Source organism: Podarcis tiliguerta, assembly GCF_965153285.1.
Source record: "Podarcis tiliguerta genome assembly, chromosome: 7".
NCBI classification, from domain to species: Eukaryota; Metazoa; Chordata; class Lepidosauria; order Squamata; family Lacertidae; genus Podarcis; species Podarcis tiliguerta.
Genome location: NC_139540.1, coordinates 82,917,809 through 82,938,276, shown reverse-complemented (window position 1 = coordinate 82,938,276; position 20,468 = coordinate 82,917,809). Strand labels below are relative to the sequence as shown.

Below are 20,468 nucleotides of genomic sequence, written 5' to 3'. Positions count from 1 at the left end.
AGGACACCGTCCAACCATCTCGTCCTCTGTCATCCCCTTCTCCTTGTGCCCTACATCTTTCCCAACACCAGGGTCTTTCCCAGGGAGTCTTCTCTTCTCATGAGGTAGCCAAAGTATTGGAGCCTCAGCTTCAGGATCTGTCCTTCCAGTGAGCACTCAGGGCTGATTTCCTTAAGAATGGATAGGTTTGATCTTCTTGCAGTCCATGGGACTCTCAAGAGTCTCCTCCAGCACCATAATTCAAAAGCATCAATTCTTCGGCGATCAGCCTTCTTTATGGTCCAGCTCTCACTTCCATACATCACTACTGGGAAGTGACTATGGAGGCCAATTCTGGATCCACACGTCCCTCCACAGTGGGAACATTGGTTTCCGGGCAGGAGTTGATCACAGTGTGGGTTTGCCAAATGTGCCTCCCTCTTAGCACGTTTCTCCCTTGCGCCCTGAGTTTGAGTGTCTTCAAAGCCCATGACACCTTTGCTAAAGGCTGTTCTCCAACTGGAGTGTTCGCAGGCCAGTGTTTCCCAGTTGTTGGTGTTGATACTTCATTTTTTAAGACTGGCCTTGAGAGAGTCTTTAAACCTCTTTTGTTGACCACCAGTATTTCGCTTTCCATTGTAAAGTTGGGAATAGAGTAGCTGCTTTGGAAGATGATAACCAGGCATCCGAACATGACCAGTCCAACAAAATTGATGTAAGAATCATTGCTTCGACACTGGTGATCTTTGCTTCTTCCAGTACACTGGCATCAGTTCACCTGTTTTCCCAAGTGATGTGTTAAATACTTCGGAGACACCATTGATGGAATCCATCAAGGAGTTGGAGATGGTGTTTATAAGTGGTCCATGTTTCACAAGCATACAGTAAAGTAGCATACACCTGGCACCCACACGCTGAAATCCTGCATTATTCCTCAGTCTCACCCTGTCCCCTCAGGAAAATAAATCACAATTTTTTTTGGTATGCAATAAGACAAAGGTCGGCAGTTCGAATCCCCGCGGTGGGGTGCGCTCCCGCTGTTCGGTCCCAGCGCCTGCCAACCTAGCAGTTCGAAAGCACCCCTGGGTGCAAGTAGATAAATAGGGACCGCTTACTAGCGGGAAGGTAAACGGCATTTCCGTGTGCGGCTCTGGCTCGCCAAAGCAGCGATGTCACGCTGGCCACATGACCCGGAAGTGTCTGCGGACAGCGCTGGCCCTTGGCCTCTTTGAGTGAGATGGGCACACAACCCTAGAGTCTGTCAAGACTGGCCCGTACGGGCAGGGGTACCTTTACCTTTACCTTTAAGATCCAAGTTCCAAAGATACTGAACTCTCGCCATTGCTGCTATCTTTTTGTGTTTGAGTTGACATGTTGCTCCCCAGTGACAGCTACACTAAGCCTGGGTGGATTTGATGTAAATCAATGCGATTTAAATCACTAGTCAGTAAGGCTTGATTTACAGTAAATCATTATTTTAGAGAAAGACTCAGTGGCGTAGCGTGCGGGGTGCGGGGGGCCGGCCGCACCGGGTGCAACATCTGGGGGCGTGCGCTCGCACTCGCAGCTCTCTGCCCCTACTAAAATCCATGGGTTAGCGGGCGCAAATTACTTGCCTTGCCCCGGGTGCTGACAACCCACGCTACGCCACTGGAAAGACTCATTTTTGCTGGTATAAGGTTTCAAATTTGGAATAAAAAAAATTCAGAGTAGTTTCTACAGTTATATCAAAAATTACTGATTTGGTTATGCTGTTAGAAATGCATAGAAAGATAATTATGAAATTATTGCGAGGTTTAGTAAATTAACTGTTTATATTTGCACAACTTTTCTGCTGTACTTTTTCTAGAGGAGAGGGGGGAGGAGAGATACAGTTGGTAGGCCTAGGTTGGAACGGGCTTGCAGAAAGAGCAGGCCGAATAGAAACAGGCTGGTAGAAAGCTGGAAAAGGGGAACCAAGGACTAGAGCAAAGATCTTCAGGGATTCCTGCTGCAGAACTGAAGTTCGAGGCAGTGGCGTAGCGTGGGTTGTCAGCACCCGGGGCAAGGCAAGTAATTTGCGCCCCCTAACCCGTGGATTTTAGTAGGGGCAGAGAGCTGCGAGTGCGAGCGCGCGCCCCACAGATGTTGCGGCCGGGCCCCCCTGCACCCCCCACGCTACGCCACTGGTTCGAGGTAGAGACTTTATTGTTTGGACAATGTCAGGCAAGCCCTGGGGAGAAGGGCCTGGAACCAGTGAACTGTTATTAGTTGACTGGCAAGCTCTTCAAAGTCTCGCCAAGGACTTACAGATCCCATTTACTTTTTCCACCCCTTTGGATTTGCTTCTACATTCAGGTGCCTATTCTGTACAGGTAAGTGTTAATGCAGTTGTTGGAACCCAGTGGGATTGGGAAAAGGTTGCCGCCCTGAAGTGCCTTCAGCACTCGCCTCTAGTTTTGAGTTGCACAGACATGCAACTGACTTGCACAATTATTACACAAAGATCCCAAGACTTGTGGAGCATTCTGCTCACAAGGCTGCACTTTCATTTTTACTGCTTTACACTTAGCTACTTGTGCAGATAGGGACGCAGGTGGCGCTGTGGGTTAAACCACAGAGCCTAGGACTTGCTGATCAGAAGGTCAACGGTTCAAATCCATGTGACAGGGTGAGCTCCCGTTGCTCGGTCCCTGCTCCTGCCAACCTGGCAGTTCAAAAGCACGTCAAAGTGCAAGTAGATAAATAGGTACCACTCCGGCGGGAAGGTAAACGGCGTTTCCGTGAGCTGCTCTGGTTCGCCAGAAGCGGCTTAGTCCTGTTGGCCACATGACCCGGAAGCTGTACGCCGGCTCCCTCAGCCAATAAAGCGAGATGAACGCCACAACCCCAGAGTCGGTCACGACTGGACCTAATGGTCAGGGGTCCCTTTACCTTTTACTTGTGCAGATCTATTCCACTCCAAACAAGCTATTCACTGAACCTCTTGGAACTTAGCATTTACGAGGTAAGGGGTTGATTCTGTGTATATAAATTTGCAAAGGAACAATGGGATTAAAGTTTTTTCCTCAACTCTGTATGTTTATTTTATAATATTTTTCCTATGAAGAAAAGGCATTTATCTCTGCAGACACAAACTCACACTTTTGAGAACTGCAAAAACAAGCATCTGTGATAATACCTTCTCGTTAGAAGAACTGCCCCAAATCATCTTACAGAAACCTCTGGAAGCGCATGACATTGTGAACGGATTAATGGAATTAATTTACCAAAAAATTTAAACATTGCATATAAAGCCTCATGCTACATAATTCAAGGCAAATCCTTATTTGCTGATGAATTGCCTTTGGACTATAATGTAACTTAAATAGAAAACTATCTTTAGAAAGATTTTTCCCCCCAAAGCATTTTGTTTTTTAAAAATCCAATTTAAATTTTTTTTAAATTGATTTTTTTATTTTTCTAAAAAAATATATTATTTTTATCCACCCTGGTAGGCACCAAGCTTATTAAGGCATGTCTGTGTTGCACAGATTCGATTTTTCCATGTGCACTTTTATTCACATATGAACACTTTCAGTTTAAATCTATTTCCCACCCACATTTGGGATGATGCTTGATGGAATCTATTTGTGGGGTGTCCCCCCACAAAAACAATACCTTTGTCAGTAGCCATGGTTTAAAAAGGCATCGGAATACCGTCAATGCAGAGGAATTGGATCCTTCTCAAGGGAGAAGGAATTGCAGTGCTGAGACACTGCTATGAACAAGGCCTTGGTGGTGGAAGTCTAAGGAGGTTTCCCCAGCAGATATCCACCCCTGGGCAGGTATACTCAGTACTTCTGGGGCTCCTTATTCTTTGTGTTTTCATTTATATTCTATTATAACTCCTCTGTCTTGCCTCCTTCTCTTATACCACTGTTCTAGATAATGGCTATCAGAAGCAGGAAATTCCAGGACTTTGTATCTGAGCCTATGGGTGACAAACCTATTATAGTAGTTGATGGCATAAATGAGGAGCTTGGAGCAAAGCTAGCGGCAAAGGGCTTTGACAAGGTAATTGTTTTAATGCTTTATGCCCCACAGTTAACCCACATAATTCATAATTTACCTAAATCACATTCACATAAAGAAATGTCTTTGACACCTGGTATTTCTGACATTTGTGTTGCAATAGTTCGCAAAGCCTGACTACCATTGGTCAAATTTTGTATTATACAAGATACTATTTTTGCTAATTCAATACACTTCAAAAACAAATCCTTCACAGATGGAACATAGCGAGGTGCTGTCTTTCCATCTTCTAGCCCGTTCCACTCTGGCTGTGACTATTAGTGTTAAGTTGTGGGCGAACATATCAGACGACACAGTGATTTCTCCAGAGCAGCTCTTTATTGTAAGCTGGACAGACTGAACAGCAAACAGCTCAGCCGGGCTGCTTTTATAGGAGCCGGCTGTCAACATTGTATCAACAACAACCCAGGGTTTCCCCCCTAAAATAACTGACGTGGACCTGAGTGAAAACTATCTACAGTAACCCCCTGCTGGCCCAGGGTGAGAACATCAGTACATAACAATTAGGACTTTTGTTAAGGACTTCTGTTGTGCAGACACATCATCCTCAATCCAGTGAAATTCTGTCCCAAAAGACCTCTGTTGAAGCCCTGCCCTGTCCCTAGTGCTAGATCATTCCTGACCAGTTTCAAAGCTGACATTATGACAGATAGCAGGGGGAGTCTAGAAGGCAGGGAGTCTTGTGTCTTTTGTCAGGGGGAGTCTAGAAGGCAGGGAGTCTTGTGTCTTTTGTCAGGGGGAGTCTAGAAGGCAGGGAGTCTTGTGTCTTTTGTCAGGGGGAGTCTAGAAGGCAGGGAGTCTTGTGTCTTTTGTCAGGGGGAGTCTAGAAGGAAGGGAGTCTTGTGTCTTTTGTCAGGGGGAGTCTAGAAGGAAGGGAGTCTTGTGTCTTTTGTCTTGCCAGTGGTCACCCAAGATGGGAGATGGAGCTGCACGGCCACTTTCCATACATTGCCAACTTGACTTCCTTGCCAGATGGAAAACTTTATATTTGTAACCTCTGGCCAAGCAGTTTAGAGATCCCAGGTTTTTCCCAAGAAAGATGTTTTTTTGTATGCCACAACTGCTGCTCGTATTTTGTTAACTAAAAAGTGGAAAACCCAAGAATTACCAACAATAGAAGAATGGCAGATGAAGATGATGGATTTTTCGGAGCTGGCCGACCTAACCAGAAGAGTCCGTGACCAGGAGGAGGAGGAGTATCAGGAAGAATGGAATAAATTTAATGATTATTTAGTTAAATTTGTTAAGTTAAACTAACTGGAAATAGCTTGCAGATACTTAATGGGCTTAGGATTTTATTTATGTTGTGATGAATTAATATGTTTAATTCTATAAGGTGAAGATTTAAGGATGTTAATGTTTAAGTTAAATTTCATAAAAATAGGGATTTGGAAAACTGTTAAAAGGACATGCAATGAAATTCAACCAAGGGGAAGCGAGGAAGTCACATAACAAAGTTAATAACTGTAATTTTTAATAAGGCTATGATTTATGTTTGTTTTGTTTGTCGTGTGTGTGTATTTGTTTGTTTATAATATTGTGAAAACCAATAAAAAAAATTTGGGGAAAAAAGAGATCCCAGGTTTTCTGCATCCATGGAGCATGCTGGCGTTTATCTCCCCAGTTGCCAGATGCCAAAAACAGCTGGAGTCCAGGCATTCTAAACGGGGCTTAGGGAAGCACACCGGCAGACAGTGTGTTAGCTCTGTCTCTCATCCCAGTCGCCTTCTGCATGTTCCAGGGTGCTTGTCTCCAAGGAAAGGACTCCAGTGCTTGCAGAGGTTTCCACGTTTTGAAGCCCTGGTTTTGCAGGATTTCAAAATGCCCAGGGGCCTCTGTGAGTACAGGAGCTTTCCCGCTACACACAGCCACCTTTGAACCCATGGAGGGCGATGAGGATCGAGGACAGTGCTAGTTCCTCTGTCTCTCTTCCTTGCGTGTTTACTTAAGCCCGTTCAGAGCATCTGAATTGGACTTGGCTCTGTGTTTGATGACAGTGTTTAAACTGCAATCATGCACTGCCTCCTCTGTGAACCCAGTCTAGCTTTCGGGCTAAAACTAGTTTGGCCCATTGCATTTCCCTCAAAATTATCCACTGTGGGTGCTGATATTGAATATCTGACAAATGTTTCATCCACATTTGGCTGAACTGAACATACTAGGAAGCCCATCGTTAAACTTTGTAATGATTTCATTGTTCAGCTAACCATTCCGAAAAGCTGAATGGGTAATAAACTGACCCCACGCACCCCCGTCAGAAGGGGGGTGGGTTCAACAAAAAAATCAAGTGTTGAAAATTGAATGTTTTGGGCTCAAATTTCAATCTCAAATTCCAGATGACGAAATTCACAGATTTGCCACATTTCCACTCTCTTTATTTCAACATTCATTTCAGGCCTGCTTTTCTTGCTACTGGGGGAAAATACTAATTCTGTTTCCTGATTTTCCTTCCAGGCGTACATCCTCCTTGGCCAGTTCCTCCTCTTGAAGAAGGAATGTGCTACATTTCAAAAGTGGCTGAAGTTGTCCTATGGAGCCAGCAGCTACCAGGCTGAGCGCTGTGCCCTCTGTCTCTTGGAGTGGTGCCTCACATTCCTGTAGGATCACTGGGATCCTCCACGCCCCAAACACACACACCTCAAAACAACAACCCCTTCCCCCTCACAGACCTGAAACCAATGATTTCTTGCAGTCATGATGTTATTAAACCAATGAAGCATTTATCTATCCAGCTGGGACTTTATTTTAAACCATTTACATACAACTTTTTATTTTTTAAAAAAATATTACAAAGGTTAACAAATCTAAAACTCAATAAAATGCTTTAAAATGGGACATTCCCCCCAAGAGATGCAAGAACACAGCAAAGGAGCCACAAACATGGAGCACAGTAGTAGTTTTTGGAGACTTTAAAAAGGAATCCTGCGTGCAGTTTTGGCTAATATACACATTTTTTCAGGCAGATTCCCTAATACTATGTATTTTGGTATGTTTTCACAAATAAAAGCACACTTCATTCCAACATATGCATACACATTACTTGACTGGAGAAATGCATCACATAATTCGGAGAAGTGCAATATTTGAAGGATGGCCATGTTTTGGTTTAGCTATTGTTTCAGAAAATGCAAATTTGTTAAGTTCACCTTTAAATGTGAATTGAATTGACTTTCTCCCCCTCCCTATTCAGCACCAACTGGTATGAATAGGTTTCACCATTCTGTGTAAAGTTAGCAGGGAGAAGTTGGGAATTCTCCCTTTTAAGAGAATTTGTTTACAAATGAACTTTTAGGTTTATATACAGTGGTGCCCCGCAAGACGAATGCCTCGCAAGACGGAAAACCCGCTAGACGAAAGGGTTTTCCGTTTTTCAATGCGCTTCGCAGGACGAATTTCTCTATGGGCTTGCTTCGCAAGACGAAAATGTCTTGCGAGTCTTGAGATTTTTTTTCACTCCCCACCCCCTTTTTCTAAGGCACTAAGCTGCTAATAGCCTTTTAGCAGCTAATCCGCTAATCCCTTAAGCCTTTAATAGCCGCTAATAGCCGCTAAACCGCTAATACCGCTAATCCGCTAATAGGGTTGCTTCGCAAGATGAAAAAACCGCTAGACGAAGAGACTCGCGGAATGGATTCTTTTCGTCTTGCGAGGCACCACTGTATTTAAAAGTTTTACAAACCATGAACATTAAACCACAAAACACTGAAAAGTTTCTTCCTCCTTTGCTTGTGCAAGAGGAATGGCCCCATTCATGGATTCAGAAATTCTGGACTGAATGAGTGCCAATGAACTGAAGCTCAACCAGCACAACAACTGTCAAGGCTGCACTAGCTCCGAAAGAGCAGGTACGTAGCTTGAGGATCCTTCTGGATCCACTGGTGTTGGATCCACTCAGGTAGCCTCAGTAGCTGGGGATTGCCTTCCATCCTCTCAGACTGGTGGCCCAGATGTGCCCCTATCTGATCAGGGACAGCCTAATGTCTGTTGACTATGCTCTGGTAGCCTCTTGGTGAGACTGCTGCCTTTGAAGATGGTTCGGAAACTGCGGAGTTGCCAGGGTTTCCCAAACTTGGGACTCCAGCTATTGGGGGACTACAATTCCCATCATCCCCGACCACTGGTCCTGCTACCTAGGGATGATGGGAGCTTAAGTCCGAAAACTGCTGGAGACCCAAGTTTGGGAAACCCAGGTGTAGACTGTAGCAGCAAGGTTCTGGCTGGGGTATGGCAGTTTGAGTCTATTGTGCCAGCCTTGGCCTGACTGCACTGGCTACCCATTACTGTCACTACGCCACAACTAGACCTGAAAGGCTTCTACCTCCTGGGAAGCTTTTTCCAGCCTCAGGGCAGGTTTATCAATCTACTAAGGTGCTGGGGATGGGAGGGTTTGCTGGCCTACTCAACTTAGGCATTAGGTACCAATATGTTGGGGGACCCTTGCCGACAAAGGTCCGTATGGTTAAGAGCTATGGTTTTCCCAGTAGTGATGTATGGAAGTGAGAGCTGGACCATCAAGAAGGCTGATCGCCGAAGAATTTATGCTTTTGAATTATGGTGCTGGAGGAGACTCTTGAGAGTCCCATGGACTGCAAGAAGATCAAACCTATCCATTCTGAAGGAAATCAGCCCTGAGTGCTCACTGGAAGGACAGATCGTGAAGCTGAGGCTCCAATACTTTGGCCACCTCATGAGAAGAGAAGACTCCCTGGAAAAGACCCTGATGTTGGGAAAGATGGAGGGCACAAGGAGAAGGGGACGACAGAGGACGAGATGGTTGGATAGTGTTCTTGAAGCTACCAGCATGAGTTTGACCAAACTGCAGGAGGCAGTGGAAGACAGGAGTCATAGCTGTCAACTTTTCCCTTTTTTTGCGAGGAATCCTATTCGGAATAAGGGAATTTCCCTTAAAAAAGGGGACACGTTGACAGCTATGACAGGAGTGCCTGGCGTGCTCTGGTCCATGGGGTCAGGAAGAGTCGGACACGACTAAACAACTAAACAACAACAACAACAAATGATGGGGGCCCTGGAGGTTTCCCCCCACCGCGTACTAAAGAATCCTGAGAACAATCGAAAGCCTTTGCCTCCCCCGCAAGTCTGTTTTCAATCCCCACGTGCAACTGGGGAAACGTGCCTCGCTGTGTGAACGCGCAAGAGCAACACGCGTGCTGGGACCAAGGAGTCTGTGAAGACCACCGTGGGAGCCGGCTTCTCGGGTCCGGGAGACGAGAGCGTCGACTGCGCCCAGGCCCCTTCGGAGATCGGCGGAGGCGGCGAAGGGCCCGGGTCCGTCCCGCCCCTTTCCTTCTCGGTCCCGGGCAGCCGCCTCCTTCGCGCTGGGCCTCGTCCGCCTGGCGGCTGGGCTGCCCTGGCAGCGGCTGCCCTCCCCTCGGGCGGACTTCCGAGCCGCGGGTCTCCCCACTGGGCCGGAGCGCCTTTGACTGGCGGGCCGGACACCAACCGCAGCCCGGGAACCTCCTTCGGCGCCGGCGACGGGGCGGGGATCCTCGCGGCGGCGGCCGCGCTGGGGAGGTTCTCCGAGGAAAGTGCCACGACTTCAGCGCGCCCGCGGCAGGAGGGCCACGCGAAGGGAGCGCGGGAGAGCAAGCGGAGCGGCGGCGGCGGCGCGAGGTGAGCGCGGAGAGCGCGCTCCGTCCGCGGGCGGAGCGACGGGTCGGGCAGCCGGGCAGCCCGGCTGCAGAAGGCAGCGGGCAGCGGCGCCTGGACTCCCGCTTTGGGCGCCCGTCGGACGGCTGGCGATCCGAGCTGTGGCTGAGGAAGGGGCCCCTGCTCACGGTCGCCGCCTGCGCGGAGCCCCGCTCGGCCCCTCCAGGGATGCAGCGCAAGAACGGGAGACCTCGCAAGGGGGCGGGTGGCTCCGCGGCCGCGGGGATGCTTCCGACGGCGCCGAGAGCAGAGCGCGAGAGGGGGAAGGCGGCTGGGGCGCCCGAGCGGGGCGTCGAGCAGGAGGCTCGGCGTGGACGGGGAAGAGCGCGGTCAGCTGCAAGGAAGGAGCGGGCGAAGCGGCGCCCCCGCTGCAACCGAGTCCCGCCGGACTCGGCTGCGAGGGCCGCCCCGACAGGCGCGGGGCTCTCTTTCGCCCTCGGCCCGGCGGCCGGACCCTGGACCCCGGGCCGCCCCCCGACGGGCCCGAGTGGCGACGTGTCTCGCTCTCCGGCGGGGAGGAGGAGCCTGGCGCCGAGTCCTGCGGGCTCCTCCCGCTGCTGCCCTCTCCGCAGCGCCTGCAGCTGCCTCTCCGCAGCCGTCGGGGGGCTCCCAGCCGGGCCTTCCACAGCCCCAGCTGCCGCAGCCGGCCGCTTTCCCGCTGGCCGGAGAGTCCCGGCCCGGTGATCGCCCCTTCAGCCCCAACTTCGAGGGCTCGGGCGCTTCTCCTCCGCAGCGCAGGAGGGAGATCGCCGCCCGCTTGGTCGTCTGTGGGGAAGGAGACCCCACGCTGCGGCTCCCTTGCCGTCCTGCAACAGGCTCCTCTACTTCACCAAAACTGCTCTTGTGACCCACTGGTTGCTGGTGGGGGCCGCGCAGTTTTGCGCACGCCATGCTGGCTCGTGTCCCTGGGTCAGAGGGCAGTGGCCTCGACGCCACGGCTGCAGATTTTTCTGTAGCCGCTCCCCTCCTCTCCTCGCTGTCACCTCTCCACCGACTGGGCTGGACTCTCTGCTTGCTTGCTCTGTTGCAAGCCTTTGGCTGAAACCAACTGCCTCCCCACCCTCTCCACTTTTGCAGGGCAGTGGCTGTTTCAGTGTGGATGTTGCAGCGTTGCTGGCTGCTACCCTCGTGGGGTTGCACAGCATCCTATTTGTGGAAATGACTCCCTTTGGAGGCAGTGGACTCTTCTTCCTTGGATGTTTTTAAGCAGAAGTTGGGTGACCATCTGTCAGGGATGCTTTAGCTGGCATGGCAGGGGGTTGGACTAGATGACCCCAGGGGTCCCTCCTAACTTTCAGATTCTACTATACTTCTATTAAAGCTGTTAAATGCTTTGTTGGGCTCTTCAGGGACAAACTAACTTCCATATTGTGTTGTTAATGAAATGACTCTTGCTGAATGTTTATTTAAATTCCAGAGAAAGAGAGAGTTCCTTTAACCCCTGCTGGAGAAGCTATTTATCTTCCCTGTGCTGCTGCAAAATTTGATCCATGCTCTAACTGTTGCCCAATATGTGTCTCACTCCTTCCACCAGTTGCTCTGCACTAACTGTTTTCCAGACAAAGCACAAGGGAAGCTCCCACAATGAAAGCATTTCAGTGGTGCCTGATCTATTGTGGTCAAGCTATCCTGGTCCAGTAATGGCCAGCGCTGTTCTATCAGCTAAAACTGATTTTAAAATGCTCCTAACGACCAAAGCCACCGGGGTCTCCAGTAACAAAATTGAATCTATAAGCAGTCCTATACTTTGTACCTGCTCCTTCAGAGGGAGTGCAATCCTGTCCACATCGTGCAATTCGGCAGTTTCTCGAATGTGATTGTTGCTTTAATTCTAATTATTCTTTTAGTAGGAGCTGCTTGTTGCCGTTGTTCAAAACTACTAGTTATACAGTTGTACCTTGGTTTAAGAACAGCTTAGTTCTCGAACATTTTGGTTCCTGAGTAGTTCCAGTTTGTGAACTATTTTTGGAAGCCAAACATCCAATGGGGCTTCCACGGCTTCCGATTGGCTGCAGGAGCTTCCTGCAGCCAATCAGAAGCCTCGCTTTGGTTTCTGAATGTTTTGGAAGTCGAACGGACTTTCGGAACAGCTTCCGTTCGGCTTCCAAGGTACGACTGTATAGTGTGGAACGCCACAAGCTAGTCTTGAGTAGAATTCTACTCTGAGTACACTTGCCTAGGTCGTTTCTGAGAATGCCTCTAGGTCAGCTGTGCAAGCTGGCCATTCTGCTATGTAAACATGCATCTGCAAACATCCTTCTAGCTCAGCATTAACTTTCTGACTTTGTTTTGCAGGTTAAGACTACAGAGCAAGAATGGATTTTTATGACCCTCAGACCCTGGGCGTCATGGTCTTTGGAGGATTCATGCTGGTCTCAGCAGTTGGGATATTCCTGGTGTCCACCTTTTCCATGAAGGAGACGTCTTTCGAAGAAGCTTTGGCAAAGCAGCGCAAGGAGCTAGAGAAAGCCAGCCACCACAAGACGGAGAAGAAGAAGAAAGAGAAGCCTGCTGAGAAGAAAGGAAGGGCGAAGAAAAAGGAGGAGAAACCCAATGGAGTGCTGGAACCAGACGCAGGTCTGGACGCTTCTGAAGGAAGCCCTGAACCAGTCTTTGAGGCACCCGTTGTGTCTCTTCCAGCTCCTGAGGAAAAGCCAACTCTGTCTCCTAAAGACAAGAAGAAGAAGGAGAAGAAAGTGGGGAAGGTAGAGTCAGTTCCCAGCCTGATAGCGTCTTCTCCACCAATAACTGCTTCAAAAGATCTGGTTTCTGATGTGGTTTCCAAGGAAGTGTCAGTAGTTGCTGCTCCACCAGCTGTGGCTCAACAGAATGCTCCCTTAACTAATTCCGTGAGTGTCAAAAAAACCCAAGATCTTAGAAACAGAGAGGAACAAAGGGACGACGGCGCTTCCAACAAGAAATCCACTGCCCCAAAGAAAAAGGAATCAAGTAAGTCAATTGCTGCAAATCACACAGGTGTACTTGCAGTGCATATGTATATTAAATTAATTAATATCTCTCCCATTCCCAAAGGTTTAAGGTGGGTAAGCTACTCACAAAATCCAAGGCCTTATCTTCCTACTTTTCCTGGCCACCCAAAGCAAACTTGAATGGAAACACTTTTCATAGTTTCCAGATGCTCACACTTTATCTTGGTTAAGTCTTTTGATGGCCGGAATAGTGCTAGGTATAAAATAATAGATGGTGATTATCTCCAAGGAAAATAAATTCCATAATTGAAGGCAGCTAATTATTGCAGCAGAACAAAATTCGCAAGAAAGGTGAAGGCCCTGTATACTTTTCTCGTGAAGAAGGCAGCACCCTCAAGGTAGGAAAATGTGTCTGAGCTCTGAGTGTGGCATACCCAGAAATCATCCTGTAATGTGCTAGTTTATCTTACGCAGAAATATCGGTACTACATGCTTTGAGTGAGTAAAAGTTGCCTTGAACTTTCCGAGCACAATTCAAAGTGTTGGTGCTGACCTTTAAAGCCCTAAACGGCCTCGGTCCAGTATATCTGAAGGAGCGTCTCCACCCCCATCGTTCTGCCCGGACACTGAGGTCCAGCTCCGAGGGCCTTCTGGCGGTTCCCTCACTGCGAGAGGCCAAGTTACAGGGAACCAGGCAGAGGGCCTTCTCGGTAGTGGCGCCCGCCCTGTGGAACGCCCTCCCATCAGATGTCAAAGCGATAAACAAGTACCTGACATTCAGAAGACATCTGAAGGCAGCCCTGTTCAGGGAAGTTTTTAATATGTGACATTTTAGTGTATTTTTCATCTTTGTTGGAAAAGCCGCCCAGAGTGGCTGGGGAAACCCAGCCAGATGGGCGGGGTACAAATAATAAATTATTATTATTATTATTATTATTATTTCACTTACTCAAGAAAAGAAAATATTTCATATGACTTCGCCTTTAATACCCCCCAACTTATATTGGAAAAAAATGAAAAATGGGGTGGTGGTGGTATTTTTAGTGGATTTTTCTGTCCACTCCTTCATAGACTTTATATGTTTGGCCAAGACATTTCATCCTGACCCCCCTTAGGAAATGGGTTGTCTCATTTCTGTGTTGATCCATTGAAAGGCATGGGTTGCTCCTCCATCCGTAAGTGCAGGTTACTCTCACCTGGTTACTTTTGGCAGGAGACCAGCAGTTACAAAAGGTTTTTCATTTTCTTCCAAACCACACAACGATGCCTGTGTGATAGGCAGCTTATTAAATTTTTACTGGGTTTGTAACTTCAGCAAGCGGACTTGTTGCAAGGCTGGGGAAATGTAACTGTAAGCAGTAACTGTAAGCAGGAAAAAGTAGTGGTAAATTTCTCACATTTTTGGGGTAAAGGTAAAGGGACACCTGACCGTTAGGTCCAGTCGTGGCCGACTCTGGGGTTGCGGCGCTCATCTTGCTTTATTGGCCGAGGGAGCCGGCGTACAGCTTCCGGGTCATGTGGCCAGTATGACTAAGCTGCTTCTGTCGAACCAGAGCAGCGCATGGAAACGCCGTTTACCTTCCCGCTGGAGCGGTACCTATTTATCTATTTGCACTTTGAGCTTTTGAACTGCTAGGTGGGCAGGAGCAGGGACTGAGCAACAGGAGCTCACCCCGTCGCGGGGATTCGAACCGCCAACCTTCCTATCGGCAAGCCCTAGGCTCTGTGGTTTAACCCACAGCGCCACCTGTGTCCCTCATTTTTGGGTAGACTGTCATTTTTGTTGTTGCTGCTGTTGATAGTTTTTTTTTTAATTCCTAGCTTACTTCTCTCCTCACACTTCTGTTTCTAGGTTCCACGGATGCTGAAAATATGCTTTACGTTCCCTATAAGACCTTATGTTCCATAATTAGCAGCATGGTTTTTGGGGAAGGCGAGGCCCAGCAACTGATTGAAATCTTGACTGAGAAAGCAGGAGGGGCTCAGCACCCATGGCTGATGGTATGGACATCTCTTGATCATCAAAGGCTGCTCTTATGCTCTTATTTTCTTACGTTCATCTTGAGGACATTGACTCTACTCCACAGACTAAGGAAGAGCCAGACCATTTGGTTATTTCTTCTACAGCTGAGAAAGCAGCAGGTCTCAATTAGGGTGTCCTTACCCATTGAAATGGCCATGACAGTAGGCTCATATCAAGGGGATGTAACTCAGAGCCTCTGACTTGGTCCAGTTTATTTTATAAACCAATGGATCTCTGGTTCATGAAACTACCCATATATATATATGTGTGTGTACACACACACACACACACACACCTATAGAGACACACACACACACACACACACACACATATATATATATATATATATGGTTCATCAGCCCCAAATAAAATTAAAGTTGCATAATATAAAATACAGTGGTGCCCCGCAAGACGAAATTAATTCGTTCTGCGAGTCTCTTCGTCTAGCGGTTTTTTCGTCTTGCGAGGCATTAGCGGCTTAGCGCTATTAGCGGTTTAGCGGCTATTAGCGGCTATTAAAGGCTTAAGGGATTAGCGGATTAGCTGCTAAAAGGATATTAGCGGTTTAGCGGCTTAGAAAAAGGGGGTGGGGAGCGAAAAAAAATCTCAAAACTCGCAAGACATTTTCGTCTTGCAAAGCAAGCCCATAGGGAAATTCGTCCTGCGAAGCGCATTGAAAAACGGAAAACCGTTTCGTCTAGCGGGTTTTCCGTCTTGCGAGGCATTCGTCTTGCGGGGCACCACTGTATATGCTACTTAGAATGGAGTTTTTTAGATAAATATATGTTACTTAAAATGGAGTTATAGATTGTCTATGTGAAATTTCTATATTTAGATATTTTGCAACTTGTTCTGTGATTTAAAAAAATTAGACCTTGAGGCAAAGGTCTCTGGTAGGTTAATGAAGGGCTGAGCTTGCTAACCAATGTGCTACAGCATAAGCTTTTGTGAAGTGTCGACCGTAATGGAAGTGGGAGGCTAGGAGAGCCTCCTTATGCCCTTCCTTCCACAACAACCTTGCAAGTAGGCCAGTCACATCTTAGAACTATTCAGTAATCACTGTGACCACCATCTGTCAACACTTATTGAGTGTTGCAGAGTGCAGAGAGGAGGGGATTCTGGGGTGCTCATGGAAGTACTAAAAACTGGGACCCCGAGATAGCATTTGGTTTCCTTGATCTTTCCTGGGGTTCAACAAAGTTGTTTTTCTTCTAAGATCCCCCTCAGTTCACGAGGGACAACAGAGCAAGCGTCTGACTGCTTTCTGCACCATGGCGTCCAGTGAAGCTTGCCTTTTCACCTCAGTAGCATCTAGACAGAATCTGGAGTTTGACATAAACTCATTTCAGAGCTCAGCAGCCAAATTATACGAAGTTTTATGAAGAATACAAAAGAAGAGATGAGGAGAAAAGAGCAAAAGGAGGCTATTGAAAATAAAGAGAGCTTTTTAGCTGAGATCTACCTTTCCCTGACCTGGTTACAAAGAGGCTTGTGGTCTCCTCATGTGCAGAGTTTTATGGTGGGTGGTGCAGGCACCTGGAATGGAAGGCAGTGATGTAGCGTGGGGGGTGCAGGGGGGGGGCGCTGCACCGGGCGCAACATCGGGGGGGGGGGCGCTCACACTCGCAGCTCTCTGCCCCTACCTGGCTCACTCACTCTCTCTCACTGCAGTGCTGGCTGTGCAAATCCGATCCGAGCCGCCGGGTCGCTGCCCACTGTGGAGGGGAGGGTGCCAGGCATGTGGTGTGGTGCGGAGAGAGAGCGAGGGACTATCTGGGGGAGGGACAGTGCAGCGGGGGGGGGCAAATTACTTGACTTGCCCCGGGTCGCCGCCCACTGTGGAGGGGAGGGTGCCAGGCATGTGGTGCGGTGCGGAGAGAGAGCGAGGGACTATCTGGGGGAGGGACAGTGCAGCGGGGGGGGGCGCAAATTACTTGCCTTGCCCTGGCTGCTGACAACCCACGCTACGCCACTGATGGAAAGTGAGGGAGATGGACCCTGGTGGGGCTGCCCATTTTTATTGGCTCTCCCACCCATGTCGGACTCAGTGATAGTTGGCATTTTTTAGCCAATCAGAGCACAGGTCATGTAACTAGTTTGAAACTTGCCAGGAGTTGGGAAGATGGTAGCTGCTCCCAGGGCACAGGAAAGGATGATTATCGCTGGTGGAAATTGCCGCTGGATTTCTCCATCTTTCTACCTGACATAACCTGTTCCGGTTTTGTGGATTCAGGAGTTGGCTGGAGCACGCTTGCCTAGATCAAGCAAAATGGAGGGAAAGAGAGCATGGATTTTCTATGCATCCACTTTTTCTGATGAGTAACAAGGAAAAGAAAATTTGGATAACATTCTGTCCTTCCACTGATTGCCATTATGATACCAAGCACTCACTTTTTGGTCTGATAGCTGGCTGACATACAAGAGAATACTGTGGTAGTTCTGAAGCACTTAATCTAGCACTGAATTGATTCTTGTTGCAGGCAACTCAGAAAGGTGACCCTGTTGCTGTTCTGAAACGACAACTAGAGGACAGAGAGAAGCAACTTGCAACGGAACAAGAAAATGTAACTGTCGCAAAAGCTAAACTGAGAGAACTCTCCAAGGTAGGTTCTTACACTGGCTTCAGAAATGGTGCCTCAGATATACAGAACCTACATTTTGGGCCCCGTTGTCCGGATACAAGCTCCTTATCTGTGTCCAGAGTGTGATTCATATTTTCATTCCTGCTTACAGCACCTGCTGGCAATGGGAACATCCTCTCATTTTGCTCTCAATCATTTATTTATTTATCATCGTGGCGCTTCACTGTTTGCTGTGAATTACCGTATTTTTCGCCCCATAGGACGCACTTTTTCCCCTCCAAAAATGAAGGGGAAATGTGTGTGCGTCCTATGGGGCGAATGCAGGCTTTCGCTGAAGCCGGGAGAGCGAGAGGCATCGGTGTGCACCGACCCCTCTCGCTCTCCAGGCTTCAGGAAGGTCTCCGCAAGCCTTGCAAGCCCTGTGGGAGTTCCCACAGGCTCACAAGGCTTGCGGGCAGCAGCCTGCCACCCGAAGCACGGGGAACCCTCCGGAGGACTCCCCGTGCTTCGGGCGAGTGTCCCCAAGCCTGGCGCGCCCGACGGGAGGTCCCGCCGAGCGCGCGAGGCTTGGGGCGGCAGCCTCCCGCCCGAAGCACGGGGAGCCCTCCGGAGGACTCCCCGTGCTTTGGGGGCGTGTCCGCAAGCCTTGCGCGCCCGACGGGAGGTCCCGCCGAGCGCGCGAGGCTTGGGGCGGCAGCCTCCCGCCCGAAGCACGGGGAGCCCTCCGGAGGACTCCCCGTGCTTCGGGGGCGTGTCCGCAAGCCTTGCGCGCCCGACGGGAGGTCCCGCCGAGCGCGCGAGGCTTGGGGCAGCAGCTTGCCGCCCAAAGCAGGGGAGCCCTCCGGAGGACTCCCCGTGCTTCGGGCTAGTGTTGGTAAGCCTTGCGCGCCTGGCGGGAGGTCCCGCCGGGCGCGCGAGTCTTGGGGCGGCAGCCTCCCGCCCGAAGCACGGGGAGCCCTCCGGAGGACTCCCCGTGCTTCGGGGGCGTGTCCGCAAGCCTTGCGCGCCCGACGGGAGGTCCCGCCGAGCGCGCGAGGCTTGGGGCGGCAGCCTCCCGCCCGAAGCACGGGGAGCCCTCCGGAGGGCTCCCCTTGCTTCTGGCGGGTGTCCGCAAGGCTTGGGGCGGCAGCCGCAGCTGAGGGGGGGAAATAATTTTTTTTTATTCATTTCCCCCCCCAAAAAACGAGGTGCGTCCTATGGGCCGGTGCGCCCTATAGGACGAAAAATACGGTACATAGTCTCAACAACAACATTCTGAAGTTGCCCACTTTAGGATGGATTTGCAAATATACATATCAAATCTTGGCAGCAGGTTTTCTGCACCAATGGGCTTCCTGCTTCAGTCCATACAAGGGGTGCTTACTGGGTGACCTGGTACAACATACAAAGAAACGTATTGCAGAATGTAATCAATCATTTTCTCCTTCTGAAGAGCTGTGGTCTGATATTCTGTTTAGCATATTTAGAGTAGTCCCAGGGCTCAAGTGAATATTATGAAGACCATTTGAAAATGCTCAAAATTAGACTGAAAAGTTTGTCATTCAGCGATGTCAATGCCTTTTCTGACAGAGTGTTATCAAATATTACATTGCTTATATTGAAGAAGACACTTCCCACCTCAGGGGCTTTACCTGACACCATCAACGCTTTCTAAGTGACCCTCCAATAACACCTTTTTGCAGACCAGGCCTTTAGATACTAAAGTGATTTGTGGGAGTCATCTTGTGTTGCTTCAATCTAATCTGTGAAGCTACCCACAGTTTGAAGTGGATGCGTAACTTCATTCCAGGTCAACCCTATAACTAGGAGACCTCAACACTTTTTAGTGGTTATAGCATCAGGTAGCTGCAAAGTGCAAATGAACCCACTTAAAGTTCAAGGTGTGAGCTGTGTTCTCTGCTACGAGGAGTAGGGAATCGCAAGCCGGGGACCGAATATGGCTTTGAAGGCCTCTCTGTCTGACCCTTGGGTCTCTTCCACAAACCCCACCTCTCACTGCAGGGCACATGAGGTGGTGGGTCTCACAGCGGAGGCACCAGACAGCTGGAAGTGTTAGCACTGCCACCACATGCCCGCTGCTGCGCCCACCTGTCATAAAGAAACAGTGACTATGATGTGTGAGTTTGTATAGTTTGTGTGTCATAACCTAGGAAATCATGGGAGCATAGTTGAGAATGGCATGCTGCTGGCATCCATAAGCAAACGGGTTAATAATACTGGTTTAAATCTGTGTTTTGGTTAAACTGAGGCCTACTGTAGTACCGAGTAATCCCAAGAATCAGCATTGTCTTGAGTTTGTCCTATGCTGTATGTTCAAGACCTTTTTTTTATAATATTTATTAAAATTTAATAGTTACAGAAAAAGAAGTGAAAAAAGAAAACAATAAAGAATTTAACAAGCAATACATCAAAAATAATAATAATAATAATAATAAAGTTATATATAAAAAAACAGATAAAACAATACATCTAAACAACAAGAAAAGCAAAACAAATTTAAAAACACATCCAATGTTTCCATATCTTTACCTTTCATTTACTAGTTTCATCGACCTCCTCACACCTCCCTTTTTTGTATTCTAGTTCAATTAGCTATTTCAGCAAATCCTTTCCATCTTTCTCAATTTTTTGTTCTGAAATTTATCTTAACGCAATCTAACTTTAAGTTTTTCACTTTAACCCCTTAACAATCATTTTTTGCTTAATTCTTTATAACATTTCTGCTAAAACCATATAACTTCATTCCAGCATTCTTCTAACATTCATTAATTTTACAATATTTCTGTAAATATACTTTAAATTTTTTCCAATCTTCTTCCACCGACTCTTCTCCCTGGTCTCGGATTCTGCCAGTCATTTCCGCCAATTCCATGTAGTCCATCAGCTTCATCTGCCATTCTTCCCGGGTGGGTAGATCTTGTGTCTTCCAATACTGCTGTATGTTCAAGACCTTGACTCCGCATTTTATGCAGACCTCATTATGAATGTCTTCTCTTGAAGGAACTCACAGCTGAGAAGGCAAAAGCCTTAAGTGTTGAGAATAAGTTGAAGGAGCAACTGCAGACACGTGAGCAGGAGGTGACTGCTCTACAAGCCCGGATGCAGGCCAGTTACCAAGATCGTGAGACTGAGACCCAACAGTTGCAAGGAAAGGTGGGATAAGTGGCTTAAGATTATTCAACACATGTAATAATGTTCCTTTGGAATTCTTTTTCTAGTGGAAGAATGTGAAGA

General features: G+C 48.3%; 2 protein-coding genes across 4 annotated transcripts in view; both read left to right on the top strand.

Moving 5' to 3' along the window:
* Nucleotides 1-3,450: 3,450 nt before the first annotated feature.
* Nucleotides 3,451-6,752, top strand: BANF2 (BANF family member 2). The gene is made up of 3 exons (XM_083448865.1): nucleotides 3,451-3,785; nucleotides 3,886-4,014; nucleotides 6,487-6,752. The coding sequence occupies exons 1-3, from the start codon at nucleotides 3,663-3,665 to the stop codon at nucleotides 6,631-6,633; spliced, it is 399 nt and encodes a 132-aa protein (XP_083304991.1). The 5' UTR covers nucleotides 3,451-3,662; the 3' UTR covers nucleotides 6,634-6,752.
* Nucleotides 6,753-9,181: 2,429 nt separating this feature from the next.
* Nucleotides 9,182-20,468, top strand: part of RRBP1 (ribosome binding protein 1) — a 43,674-nt gene continuing 32,387 nt past the window's right edge. The window contains exons 1-5 of one of the 3 annotated variants that reach the window (XM_083448615.1): nucleotides 9,182-9,650; nucleotides 11,995-12,648; nucleotides 14,482-14,630; nucleotides 17,133-17,255; nucleotides 20,235-20,387. In XM_083448615.1, the coding sequence (XP_083304741.1) occupies nucleotides 12,015-12,648; nucleotides 14,482-14,630; nucleotides 17,133-17,255; nucleotides 20,235-20,387 (1,059 nt within the window). In that variant the 5' untranslated portion in view covers nucleotides 9,182-9,650; nucleotides 11,995-12,014. Of the gene's footprint in view, nucleotides 9,785-10,232; nucleotides 10,609-11,994; nucleotides 12,649-14,481; nucleotides 14,631-17,132; nucleotides 17,256-20,234; nucleotides 20,388-20,468 lie in introns of those variants that run through there. The other 2 variants (XM_083448616.1, XM_083448617.1) reach the window with 2 other exon arrangements.